This window comes from Ranitomeya variabilis, chromosome 7 (assembly GCF_051348905.1).
Source record: "Ranitomeya variabilis isolate aRanVar5 chromosome 7, aRanVar5.hap1, whole genome shotgun sequence".
Taxonomy (NCBI): Eukaryota; Metazoa; Chordata; class Amphibia; order Anura; family Dendrobatidae; genus Ranitomeya; species Ranitomeya variabilis.
The window spans coordinates 207,824,904-207,839,411 of record NC_135238.1 but is presented as its reverse complement, the minus strand read 5'-3'; the positions used below and the strand labels follow the sequence as shown (position 1 = coordinate 207,839,411).

At 40.6% G+C, this 14,508-nt stretch overlaps 1 protein-coding gene across 3 annotated transcripts in view; it reads right to left on the bottom strand.

The window, feature by feature from the left end:
- Positions 1 to 14,508, bottom strand: part of STK39 (serine/threonine kinase 39) — a 310,745-nt gene that overhangs the window by 18,377 nt on the left and 277,860 nt on the right. Inside the window, exon 17 of one of the 3 annotated variants that reach the window (XM_077272788.1) lies at positions 8,186 to 8,629. The exons of the other annotated variants lie outside the window; for them this stretch is intronic. Coding sequence (XP_077128903.1) covers positions 8,586 to 8,629 — 44 coding nt within the window. The 3' untranslated portion in view covers positions 8,186 to 8,585. Of the gene's footprint in view, positions 1 to 8,185; positions 8,630 to 14,508 lie in introns of those variants that run through there. 3 annotated transcript variants of the gene reach the window in all.

The window sequence follows — 14,508 nt, the reverse complement described above, 5'->3', positions numbered from 1 at the left end:
GCATTTCATTTGGAAACCAAGGTCCCAGAGTCTGGAGGAAGAGTGGAGAGGCGCACAATCCAAGGTGCTTGAGGTCTAGTGTGAAGTTCCCACAATCAGTGATTGTTTCTGCTGGTGTAGGTCCACTACACCATCTGCTGGTGTAGGTCCACTGTGTTTTATCAAGACCAAAGTCAGCGCAGTCGTTTATCAGGAAATGTTAGAGCACTTAATGCTTTTCACTGCTGACAAGCTTTTTGGAGATGGAAATTTCATTCTCCAGCAGGACTTGGCTCCTGTCCACACTGCCAAAAGTACCAATACCTGGTTTAAAAACAACAGTATCACTGTGCTTGATTGGCAGCAAACTCGCCTGACTTTAACCCCATAGAGAATCTATGGATTATTGTCAAGAGGAAGATGAGAAACACCAGACCCAACAATGCAGACGAGCTGAAGGCTGCTATCAAAGCAACCCGGGCTTCCATAACCCCTCAGCAGTGCCACAGGCTGATCACCTCCATGCCACACTGCATTGATGCAGCAATTGATGCAAAAAGAGCCCGACCAGGTAAGTATTGACTGCATTTACTGGACTTAAAAATTATTTTTCAAGCTGGTGTTATAAAGTATTCTAATTTACTGAGATAATGACTTTTGGGTTTTCATTGCCTGTAAGCCATAATCATCAACATTAACAGAAATAAACACGTGAAATAGATCACTCTGTTTGTAATGGCTCTATATAATATATGAGTTTCACTTTTTGTATTGAAGAACTGAAATAAATTAACTTTTTGATGATATTCTAATTTTGTGAGAAGCACCTGTATGCTGTACGTTTCCAACGGCGCAAGGTTAAAGTCCAAAACACAACTACATACACTCACTGGCCACTTTATTAGGTACACCTGTCCAACTTCTTGTTAACACTTAATTTCTAATCAGCCAATCACATGGCGGCAACTCAGTGCATTTAGGCATGTAGACATGGTCAAGACAATCTCCTGCAGTTCAAACCGAGCATCAGTATGGGGAAGAAAGGTGATTTGAGTGCCTTTGAACGTGGCATGGTTGTTGGTGCCAGAAGGGCTGGTCTGAGTATTTCAGAAACTGCTGATCTACTGGGATTTTCACGCACAACCATCTCTAGGGTTTACAGAGAATGGTCCGAAAAAGAAAAAAAATCCAGTGAGCGGCAGTTCTGTGGGCGGAAATGCCTTGTTGATGCCAGAGGTCAGAGGAGAATGGGCAGACTGGTTCGAGCTGATAGAAAGGCAACAGTGACTCAAATCGCCACCCGTTACAACCAAGGTAGGCCTAAGAGCATCTCTGAACGCACAGTGCGTCGAACTTTGAGGCAGATGGGCTACAGCAGCAGAAGACCACACCGGGTACCACTCCTTTCAGCTAAGAACAGGAAACTGAGGCTACAATTTGTACAAGCTCATCGAAATTGGACAGTAGAAGATTGGAAAAACGTTGCTTGGTCTGATGAGTCTCGATTTCTGCTGCGACATTCGGATGGTAGGGTCAGAATTTGGCGTAAACAACATGAAAGCATGGATCCATCCTGCCTTGTATGGAGCATCTTTGGGATGTGCAGCCGACAAATCTGCGGCAACTGTGTGATGCCATCATGTCAATATGGACCAAAATCTCTGAGGAATGCTTCCAGCACCTTGTTGAATCTATGCCACGAAGAATTGAGGCAGTTCTGAAGGCAAAAAGGGGTCCAACCCGTTACTAGCATGGTGTACCTAATAAAGTGGCCGGTGAGTGTACATGTGATTGATAACCAAAATATTTTTTGTTAACTTTCATCTTTTTAGTCCCAATATAATATATATAAAAAAAATAAATACTGTATAAAGACAAATATATATATATATATATATATATATATATATATATATATATATACATACAGTGGGGCAAAAAAGTATTTAGTCAGTCAGCAATAGTGCAAGTTCCACCACTTAAAAAGATGAGAGGCGTCTGTAATTTACATCATAGGTAGACCTCAACTATGGGAGACAAACTGAGAAGAAAAAATCCAGAAAATCACATTGTCTGTTTTTTTATCATTTTATTTGCATATTATGGTGGAAAATAAGTATTTGGCCAGAAACAAACAATCAAGATTTCTGGCTCTCACAGACCTGTAACTTCTTCTTTAAGAGTCTCCTCTTTCCTCCACTCATTACCTGTAGTAATGGCACCTGTTTAAACTTGTTATCAGTATAAAAAGACACCTGTGCACACCCTCAAACAGTCTGACTCCAAACTCCACTATGGTGAAGACCAAAGAGCTGTCAAAGGACACCAGAAACAAAATTGTAGCCCTGCACCAGGCTGGGAAGACTGAATCTGCAATAGCCAACCAGCTTGGAGTGAAGAAATCAACAGTGGGAGCAATAATTAGAAAATGGAAGACATTCAAGACCACTGATAATCTCCCTCGATCTGGAGCTCCACGCAAAATCCCACCCCGTGGGGTCAGAATTATCACAAGAACGGTGAGCAAAAATCCCAGAACCACGCGGGGGGACCTAGTGAATGAACTGCAGAGAGCTGGGACCAATGTAACAAGGCCTACCATAAGTAACACACTACGCCACCATGGACTCAGATCCTGCAGTGCCAGACGTGTCCCACTGCTTAAGCCAGTACATGTCCGGGCCCGTCTGAAGTTTGCTAGAGAGCATTTGGATGATCCAGAGGAGTTTTGGGAGAATGTCCTATGGTCTGATGAAACCAAACTGGAACTGTTTGGTAGAAACACAACTTGTCGTGTTTGGAGGAAAAAGAATACTGAGTTGCATCCATCAAACACCATACCTACTGTAAAGCATGGTGGTGGAAACATCATGCTTTGGGGCTGTTTCTCTGCAAAGGGGCCAGGACGACTGATCCGGGTACATGAAAGAATGAATGGGGCCATGTATCGTGAGATTTTGAGTGCAAACCTCCTTCCATCAGCAAGAGCATTGAAGTTGAAACGTGGCTGGGTCTTTCAACATGACAATGATGCAAAGCACACCGCCAGGGCAATGAAGGAGTGGCTTCGTAAGAAGCATTTCAAGGTCCTGGAGTGGCCTAGCCAGTCTCCAGATCTCAACCCTATAGAAAACCTTTGGAGGGAGTTGAAAGTCTGTGTTGCCAAGCGAAAAGCCAAAAACATCACTGCTCTAGAGGAGATCTGCATGGAGGAATGGGCCAAAATACCAACAACAGTGTGTGGCAACCTTGTGAAGACTTACAGAAAAAGTTTGACCTCTGTCATTGCCAACAAAGGATAGATTACAAAGTATTGAGATGAAATTTTGTTTCTGACCAAATAGTTATTTTCCACCATAAAATGCAAATAAAATGATAAAAAAACAGACAATGTGATTTTCTGGATTTTTTTTTCTCAATTTGTCTCCCATAGTTGAGGTCTACCTATGATGTAAATTACAGACGCCTCTCATCTTTTTAAGTGGTGGTACTTGCACTATTGCTGACTGACTAAATACTTTTTTGCCCCACTGTGTATATATATATACAGTCATATGAAAAAGTTTGGGCACCCCTATTAACGTTAACCTTTTTTCTTTATAACAATTTGGGTTTTTGCAACAGCTATTTCAGTTTCATATATCTAATAACTGTTGGACACAGTAATATTTCTTGATTGAAATGAGGTTTATTGTACTAACAGAAAATGTGCAATCTGCATTTAAACAAAATTTGACAGGTGCATAAGTATGGGCACCCTTATCATTTTCTTGTTTTAAATACTCCTAACTACTTTTTACTGACTTCCTGAAGCACTAAATTGGTTTTGTAACCTCATTGAGCTTTGAACTTCATAGCCAGGTGTATGCAATCATGAGAAAAGCTACTTAAAGTGGCCACTTGCAAGTTGTTCTCCTGTTTGAATCTCCTATGAAGAGTGGCATCATGGGCTGCTCAAAACAACTGTCAAATGATCTGAAAACAAAGATTATTCAACATAGATGTTCAGGGGAAGGATTCAATAAGTTGTCTCAGAGATTTAACCTGTCAGTTTCCACTGTGAGGAACATAGTAAGGAACTGGAAGAACACAGGTACAGTTCTTGTTAAGCCCAGAAGTGGCAGACCAAGAAAAATATCAGAAAGGCAGAGAAGAAGAATGGTGAGATCAGTCAAGGACAATCCTCAGACCGCCTCCAGAGAGCTGCAGCATCAACTTGCTGCAGATGGTGTCACTGTGCATCGGTCAACTATACAACGCACTTTGCACAAGGAGAAGCTGTATGGGAGAATGATGCGAAAGAAGCCGTTTCTGCAAGCACGCCACAAACAGAGTCGGCTGAGGTATGCAAAAGCACGTTTGGACAAGCCATTTACATTTTGGAAGAAGGTCCTGTGGACTGAGAAACCAAGATTGAGTTGTTTGGTCATACAAAAAGACGTTATGCATGGAGGCCAAAAAACACAGCATTCCAAGAAAAACACTTGCTGCCCACAGTAAAATTTGGTGGAGGTTCCATCATGCTTTGAGGCTGTGTGGCCAATGCCGGCACCGGGAATCTTGTTAAAGTTGAGGGTCGCATGGATTCCTCTCAGTATCAGCAGATTCTTGACAATATTGTGCAAGAATCAGTGACGAAGTTGAAGTTATGCAGGGGATGGATCTTTCAACAGGACAATGATCCAAAACACCGCTCCAAATCTACTCAGGCATTCATGCAGAGGAACAATTACAATGTTCTGGAATGGCCCAGTCCCCAGACCTGAATATCATTGAACATCTGTGGGATGATTTGAAGAGGGCTGTCCATGCTCGGCGACCATCAAACTTCACTGAACTGGAATTGTTTTGTAGAGAGGAATGGTCAAAAATACCTTCATCCAGGATCCAGGAACTCATTAAAAGCTACAGGAAGCGAATAGAGGCTGTTATTTTTACAAAAGGTGGATCTACAAAATATTAATGTCACTTTTATGTTGAGGTGCCCATACTTTTGCACCAGTCAAATTTTCTTTAAATGCAGATTGCACATTTTCTGTTAGTACAATAAACCTCATTTCAATCCAGAAATATTACTGAGTCCATCAGTTATTAGATATATGAAAATGAAATAGCTGTTGCAAAAACCCAAATTGTTATAAAGAAAAAAGGTTAACATTAATAGGGGTGCCCAAACTTTTTCATATGACTGTATATATATATATATATATATATATATATATATATATATATATATATATATATATATATATATATATATATATATATATTTATTTAAAGGAACAATATTATCAGAATATTTCTAAAGCCTCTTCATTGTGAAGGAAATAACAATTGTGTAGAAGACACCGCGGACTCTGGCAGGGAATTTGTCATCCAGATGAAAGGGAAAGGTTAAGTCGATTTATCAATACAGTATGAATGCTTGGTATGAAATGTATTTTTCACACTGTTATGTTCTAATCTATGCTGTGTACGTCAGCATTGCATGCCGTGGTTTTATGGTTTTATTTTCAAGACATTTTAGTTAAAATAATTCATTTTAAATATATTAAAAAGCTTGGAGGAAACAATTCGAAAACCAGGACATATTGCTCATCCAATTCTCTACTTTGTCTGAATGAGATCGAATTTGCTTTTTTTCTCCGTCAAAGATTTTTGGCACCAATTTTGCACCCATTCAGCAAGATAGGTAATTTGCATTTTTTAAGAAAATATGCAGAGTCAAAATCTGAACAAAAACTCACCGTGGGAACTTATTCTTATGCAGCGCCCCAGAGTCCTGGTCGTTGCAGTACTGTTGCTCCGCCACTATGGGGGGCTATGGTACGTCTGATGGCACTGAAGGGATTCATCTGACCAGGTATCACATACACCAATACATTTCACAGTCGGGCCTCCAGGGGGAGCTAAGGGTTCTATTCATTAGGCCACTCCTCACACTTTGGTAAAACTGGGGGTCAGGCAGGAAGTTAGAAAGAAAGCTGACTGGGTTGGAACCAGGCAACACCTTGTGGCAGAGGGTGTTGTGGGGGAAGATTCGGTAGGGTCCCTGTCAGGGGTGGGATCCTGACAGAGGCCTGGCAACGAGAGAGAACGTTACGGGACCGTGCCTGCACGACATTGCGGCGGTGCCCCAAGAAAGGATAAGAAGCGAGATTTATTGTGCTGAGTGAGAAACGAGATCAAACCAAGAAGGAGAATACCAGTGGGAGTCGTGCTGTTAGACCGAGGCAACATCCTACTGATGCGCAATTTACCGGTGGCCGGAACGCCGAGGAAGTATAGAACTCCAGGCCATACTTCAAACCTACGGCAGGACAGTCAGTTACAGGCGGGCTGTCTCACTAACATCACCTAAGCAGACATAGGGGGCACACTAGGAGAGGGGCGACTCTAGGGTCCCGGAAGAGCTCCGAGCCTACCCGTCATACGGGTGCGTCCTAACCAGAACATCAGGAAGGGATGGAGGAGAAGAACATCATCCGATCGAGTTGTGAGGGAACACGAGAAACAGACACAACTGTTGTGGGGACTATCCCGTAAGCACAGCAGGGGAGGACCGCAACACACAAGCGCTAGCAGGTAGACACTGATTTCCACCTGCAAAGGGAATTCTGGAGGTGCCATCGGACCGGCCGGACTTGCGTAGCCTGGTTAACCGTATTCCGGATTGAGGACTTTGAGACCTTCAGTAAAGAGGTAAAGAGAGTGCACCCCTGTGTCCTTGTGATTGATTGCGTCCTGCACGATAACACCCTCCTATACCTCTACCTACATTGTACGCCCCTCAGCAGGGTCACGGGCCGGGTCTAGCCACCGTGACTACCCCAGAACAGAGACTCAGAGGCCCGGTACCGGGTACCCCTCGGCCCTGCGGCGGTGGGGGCGCTACACTTACATCTCGCACACCTTAGCTATGGTGGCGTCGTGTTCTCTCTCTAAGATGTTGCTGTTTGCTTCTGATTGGGCAACTCATACAGGCAGAAGATGTACATGACCGGAGAGAAAAGTAACTAATAACACCCAATTGGACTTAAAAAAGGTAAATCTTAATGTACCAGTACTTTTACTGCTACTATTCTGCTCTGCAGCCACTATTACATCAGAAATCCACTTCAACATGAAAAATTTGGTGAAACGTCTTCTTTAAAGATAGCCTGTCGGAAGTCACGAAACTACTTTCACTGCTTGGTAGGGTACTAAAAGACAAGTGTACCAATGATAGTCCAATTGGAAGGTAATTTATCCACATATTTCCTGTCTAAACCAGTCCCAATGCTAACGACTGTCCAGAGCTGCTGATTACAGTGACATAGCAATGCTGAGCAAACATCATTCAAGCCCATGAGTGAGGAACAAAGGTAAGGAATAATGCGAAAGATTGCTGCAGTTGCCGGGATTCGCAATACCCTTGGTGACTTGCAGCCTTGTTATCCTTCGGCTCCATTCTACGAATACTTTACATACTATGGATAGATAACTGGCTCATTGCTAGGGGACTTCACTGATCACAATAACTTTACTGGAAAATTTCAAGTTAGAGTAGAAAGGTTAGCGCATTCGCACACCACTAGGGACGAGCGAACCAGTAGAAGTTCGGGTTCTGGCACCCGATCCGAACTTTAGTCTAAAGTCTGGTTCGGGTCCCAGAACTACACCTGAACTTGAACCTAAACCCCATTGAAATCAATTGGGACCCAAACGATTGAGCTTTAAAAATTCTCTCTCTCCCCGAACTTGCCCTGGAACTCCGAACATTAGAACCGACTTCAGGGAGAAGTCCATGTTCGGAGTTTAGCACCAGACACTAACTGTCCGGTACGAACCCCAGACATTCAAGTTCGGGTTTGCTGATCTCTATACATCACCATTCTATTCATTGTCATCGGACCTGCTGGAGTTGTCTGTGCTGTACCCGTGAGACAATAAATATAGTGGTTTCACTTGGTGCATTTCAGAGCCTCAATCTCGGGATTGGTGAGTGTACCAGAGATCGGCCCCCAGGAATCAACAAGTTATGTGCCAGTTTAGGACAATCCCTTTAAATGATAAAAATGATGATGATTGTAAAAATTCAGAAACCAATATAACCATTAATAGAGAATGAAAACACCTCTACCCACTAAGAGAGGTCTATCGTCTGCTGGTGTCTCTTCATGTGTAAATGTCTTTTAGCTAAAAAGACACATAAAGAATTTTATTTAACATTCATTTTAATTTACGAGGACATAAAAAGTCTTGGCGACAGAGAATATTAACCTTTGTAAATATTCACTGCTTATTTCAACAGAAAAAGGGCTGATGAGATGTGCCGACCTGCACAAGATGTGGAACAAGGATTGGCAGTCTATAAAACTGACAGTGCATTCTATTTAAAAGAAAAAAAGACCTAGAGCGTCTAGGTAAGGTTTATCTCCAGAGTTCAGCCTCGCTGAACCACACCGCTATCATGCTGACATTTCTGACAGCCCATGCTTATTTAATCTCTACTCTGAAACATGATGGATCACTTCAAAAAAACTTCTTAAAATTTCAGGACATGCTCGGAATGTCCAATACAGCACAAAAGATTATGCAGATGCAACGGCTGATTAGCGGGAACGTCACAATCCTTTAATTCCGCTTCTGTTCAAACACAAAGTCCCGCCTGTCAACGAGATCCAAAGCGTTAATTTCATTTTAACGGATTGCATTTTTTTTTTTATACATAAGTAATTCCATCCAATGATATTTTCAGATTTTAACGAAGCAGATGTCATTAAGGATATAACATGGGAAAAAAATACTTTGAAAATTTTCTAACTCAGGGAGGTAAGAAGTGTTTGGGACATGATTAGCACCTTTATCTGCCAATTACTAATAGACACAAACATGGATATAAATATCAACAATTCTGACAAGAATATTCATGGTTTCACAGTGCAAAGATGATCTGTCAACAGAAGTCACAATAAAAACTGTATACATTATATCTTAGACCTGATTAGTCAAATGTATTTACTTTGAAAATCCACATCAGAGTGGCAGTATAATTCTGTACTCGCGATGCTCAATTTAACATTAGGAAAGAACATTTTGAACAAGAACTAAATAGCCATTCTGTTATGGGTTTCCAAAGTCAGTACACCAGCCTCACCAAGTCTTAAAGATGTTTAAGTGGCATATGTAGCTTCAAGAAAACTTTGTATGAATCAACAGTACAAGTGATTGTAAGAAACTTTGTAATTTTTTTTATCAGACAAATGTTCTTCTTTTTCCACTTGTGAGCCAATATCCGCTTTATTACCTGCCTACTGAACTCACTATGCTCTCTGAAAAAAAGAAAAAAGAAAAAAAAAATCTCACTTCCATTTTAGTCAGATACTCTATTATGAGGAAATGGGTGAGGAAAAGAGAGAAACAAGGTGAGAAAAAAAGCAGAGGGATACACAAAAAGAGCATGCTGAGCTTTCTAAAAAGTCTTATCTCACACCACAGATGGATTCACATCTACACTGCTCAGTACTGATGTATAATTTCCTCCTTGCTACTGCTTCTGTTTGTCTGCTGTCTTCTGTGCTGTGTATATGAAACATCATAGGAGCTTGTGTCCTCCCTACAGATCAGTCCACTGCAAAATAAGAGGCAAAGCCTGCAGAGAGGAAACTGGTGAAGTGTAGAATACATGGCATATAATAACCAGAAAAGTGTACACAGATGACAGTATATTTTGAAAAGTTACATTTATTAAAAGGTAACTAAACTTTCAAGTAAGATGTTTGTATAGCGAAATCTGGTGTTAGAGCGTCTTTAATTTAGGAAAAATAGCATTATTAGGACTATAGTGGCAGCACGGTGGCTCAGTGGTTAGCACTGCAGCCTTGTAGGGCTGGGGTCCTGGGTTCAAATTCCACCAAGCACAATATCTGCAAGGAGTTTGTTTGTTCTTTCCGTGTCTGTGTGGATTTTCTTTGGGTTCTCCAGTTTCCTCCCATACTCCAAAGACATACTGATAGGGAATTTAGATTGTGAGCCCCAATGGGGACAGTGATAATGTTGCCTCTAAAGTGAGCATAATAAATAAACTATGATATGGTGTGTGTGTGTTTTAATTGTGTTGAACTTTTTATGGTCAAAGTAGCTACCTGAAAAAAATCTGAGTGAAGCCATCAAAAGACAAAATATCAGGTTTTGTGACCATTAGTCAGAATCGTACATCTTTAAAAGCTGTCAGATGATAGCTTGTTTGGGCAACAGATATTCTTCCCTACTTCTCAATACACAGGCACTCTCGGAAAAAGGTGAATATGATGTAAAGTCCCTGTAATGTCGATTACGACCATACCTTTGTTGTTTTATAAGTCCGTGCCTTCGTTTTATAGAAATCATCACCAATTTTTCATTAAATGACGGTGTATGATGGGAATGATCATGCTTGAGTGAAATCACAGGTGAAGAAGCAGGTCAAAGCAGAGTGTCCTGTCAATCACTGACAGGAGGTCGGCGGTGGGTGGAGAAAGAGGGAGGAAGTGAGACCGGAGAGCTATAAGTGCAAGGCATGAAAATTTGCCAATGGGTTTCTAGAAAATGGAAGCACAGACTTAGAAAACAAAGGTATAGACATCATCAACATTACAGGGACTATGCATAGATGATGTTACTTTGGTGTCTAGATTCCCTTTAAAAAAAGAAATATTGCCCACTGCTTCTACACATTTGCATTTAAAATGATTTTAACCATAAAACAAAATCAAATATACATAAAAGTTTTATAAATTGGGATCTCCAATAGATAAAAGTCCTACAGTTCTTTTTAAATAATTGTAGAGTGTACAGCATCAATCACGATTTGCAGGTTTTATCTTTGTTTCAGTGTATTTTCATCATGTAAAAGGTTACCCTGCAGACTAAGTAATGAAATGACATCAGAACTATTAAATTATAATAAAAGATGGCAAAACGAGATCCGAGAAGTAAAATCTTTCTATTCCTGATTAGGAAAAAAGAAGTGATACCTAATCTGTGATGAATGATAGGATAGGCTGGGTAATTCTATACATTAATCCTGATTGAGGCACAGGCAATAGACAGGAGCTTTGCAGTGTATGAACGGGAGGACTACAGGGAAATATGATCTTCGTGTTGCTTCGGGAGCTGTATCCAACATATTTATGTAATTTTAAAGCCAATGTTATTGATCAAATATTGCCAGCTTCAGACATTGTTAATGAACGTTGGGTTGAAATAAAATACTTGCAATTTATGTTGACTTTGTCTTTAAACATACTGTATGATATCATATGACATGCTATATGTTACGGTATCAGCAGTGATGAGCGCACATGCTCGTTGCTCAAGTTTTCAGATGGTGCTCCGGTACGCACCGAGTATCACGGGTGCTCGAGTGACCTGTTTGAGTCCCCGCGCCCGCATGCTTGGGGGGCTGCTAGACATCCACAAAACATGCAGGGATTGCCCTTATATGTTAGGCTCCTTTTATACAAGTCTGAATAAACCCTCCAACTTTCCAGTCCCGCTCACCGGGCTTTCCCACAAGTTTATACTTTATTGGGATGTACGGTTTTCCACTTTAGTATTTTTACATAAATCTAGTTTAGACAAAGAGACATTTCTGGTGCATTGGTAAAACCTAACTTTTTTTTCAAGAATGGGGTTCTACTGTGAGTCCTCACGAATTGTGACGTGGCTGTGCTTGCATTATTCTATATTCTTTTATGTGGGAATTTTGAAATTGAAAGCATATTGCGGTGCATCAAATCGGGTCATGCACCTCTACGTCAGCTCTACTGTGGCTCTGTACAAAACAAAGCTATAACACAGGTATGCACGAGTCACAAAGAACTGAACGGGAGCGTAAGATGGTATACGTGCAATGTGTAGGAGCATGTTTACACTGTGGATATTACAGGGACAAAACACAAGAACAAAAAATGAGCATATACCCTGTAGTAAGTAGATAAGTAAATAAACAGTAATACTATACATAACTAGCAAAGGACACTTAGTCAACGCTATTTTAATTTTTTAAAAAACTAAAATCCATCCCACTGTGACAAGGTGTACCCAATCGGGACGGTCCTATCCTGTCTCTAGTATTAAAACCTTACTTTATGTCAGCTGTCAGCCGACCTCAATATAGTTAAGGGCAGATCAGAATACAGGCCCGGCTGCTCAGACACCGGCCCATGGGAAGCTATATAGATAAAATGCCGAGCTCAAAATAGGGAGCCACGCCCTTGTCTGAACAGAGTACAAGAAAATGCAGCAAAACCAAAGAAATGAGCCGAAGCATACATGCAATGTGTAGGACCATGTTGACACTGTGGGCATTTCACAGACAAAACTCCCCAAAAAACAAAATGAGCATATACCCTATTGTAAGTAAATAAGTAAATAGTAATAGTACATATAATTTACCCAAGTTAATTTATATTATTGGACAAAAAGTTGTTAAGCATTATTGAGAGCTTTAGGGGGCATGGTTTTAGACCTCTGGAATTTTTCAGACTATAAGACACACTTTTTTCCCCAAAATTTGGGAGGGAAATGGGGGTACATCTTATTGTCAGAATGTAGTTTACCGGGGAGGGAGGCGGTGAGAGAGGTGGGTTTGTCACTGCAGTAAGCCAGCGGTGGCAGGAGTGGGGCCCTGGACCGGGAGGAGGGGTGTCTTGGTGGTGCACTGCAGGAGCCATTGATCTCATGCTGGTGGGCTTTAGGAAAATGGCGACAATGTCGGCACACTTGCAGATTTAGATCTCAGCTCAATGACCCCTATTAAAAAATATTTTTTTCTCTAGTTTCCACCTCTAAATTTGTCTTATGGTCCAGTGTATATTATAGTCCCCAAAATATGGTAATTATTAGTGATGAGTGAACGTGCTCAGATAAAGTGTAATCCGAGAACGCTCCAGTGTTACATGTGCTCAAATAATATGTTCGAGTCCCTGCGGCTGCATGTTTTATGGCTGTTAGACAACTGCAACAAATATGGGGATTCCCTATTGTTGTTGCAGCTGTCTAACAGGCGGAAAACATGCAGCCGCAGGGACTCGAACATATTACTCGCCCAAGATACTTGGATAACACCCGAGCATTCTCAGATAACACGTTATCCGAGCACGTTCACTCATGACTAGTATTTATCTCTATTTCAAAAAGTTCTCACATTTTCACTTTAAATCAATTTTTTACACTTTACAAATCAGTCGAGAAAAAAAATCTTATTCTAACATATTTTCTATTTAACTTTATATTCTATAAGGAAACTGTCCCGTAATCTTTGGTGACATTCATTTCGCACGGCAGGGTTCAGTAATCACAAAGCAGCAATCGGCAGCTGGGTGTATCTTTTTTTTACGCTCATTCCAATCAAACACAAATATAACATGTTACAACAAACGTTTAATACAACTGTCACCAGGAGGCCACTTAGCAAAGCGTTCGGCTCCATTCATTGCTGTGAACTTTCACTGTTGCAATTATAATGCAATAAATCACGAAGCTCTAATACTTCAACATAAAAAGTGATTCTGTTATATTTCTTTGACGCACTTGATAACGCTAATGGATTTTATAATTGCGAAGGATGCCAAGGCAAAGCTATCTGGAGTAGTAACCTTAAAAAATATCAACTTATGATGATCTATAAAAGAACCTACAAACTTAAAGTTACTTAACATCTAAAGAGGTTTCTTTTATATAAAATACGATTATTTTACTTGAGCTCAGTTTATGCAACATCTAAAACTGTATAAGTTTATAACTTTATTGAGAAACTTATTACTCCGCACCAAATTCTTATTACAACGTGAATTTATAATTCTGACTGGTTTACAGTTGAAACCAGAAGTTTCCATACACTATATAAAAAGACACATCTGCATGTTTTTCTCAATATCTGACATGAAATCAGAATAATCCTTTCCCGTTTAATGTCAATTAGGATTACCATAATAATTATCTGCCAAATGCCAGAATAAAGAGCAAGAGGGAATATTTTAAGGAATTTTTATTGCTTACTGCAAAGTCAAGTGTCAAGTGTATGTAAACTTCTGGTTTCAACTGTAGCTCCCTAAGTATTGTATGTACTATATGGTCTGTCTTTACTAACAGTAGTGAAAGAATGGTTGGTGGTAAAGAGCTGACTAATACCAGCGAGGTTCTGTAATTGGACATCAACCAAGTCAATTTAAGACATTTCTTCCCTTATAAATAATCCACAATCAACTGTGAGTGATATTATTAAGATGTTGAAAGCAACCACAGCACTTGAGCCATAAAGTGTAAGGCCACGTAAAGTTACAGAGGGGGTCACCGATTGCAGATAGCATAAAAGTTGCCAACTCTCCGCTGACTCCATAACTGTAGGGCTCCAAACTTCCATGACCGAGCAGCTGCATGCAAGTCTTACATCACCAAGGTGAACGCTAAGAGTTGGATGGAGTGATGTAAAGCAGCCACTCAATCCAGATGCATTCTGGAGAAGTAGAAACATGTCCTGTGGAGTGACTGATCATATTTCTT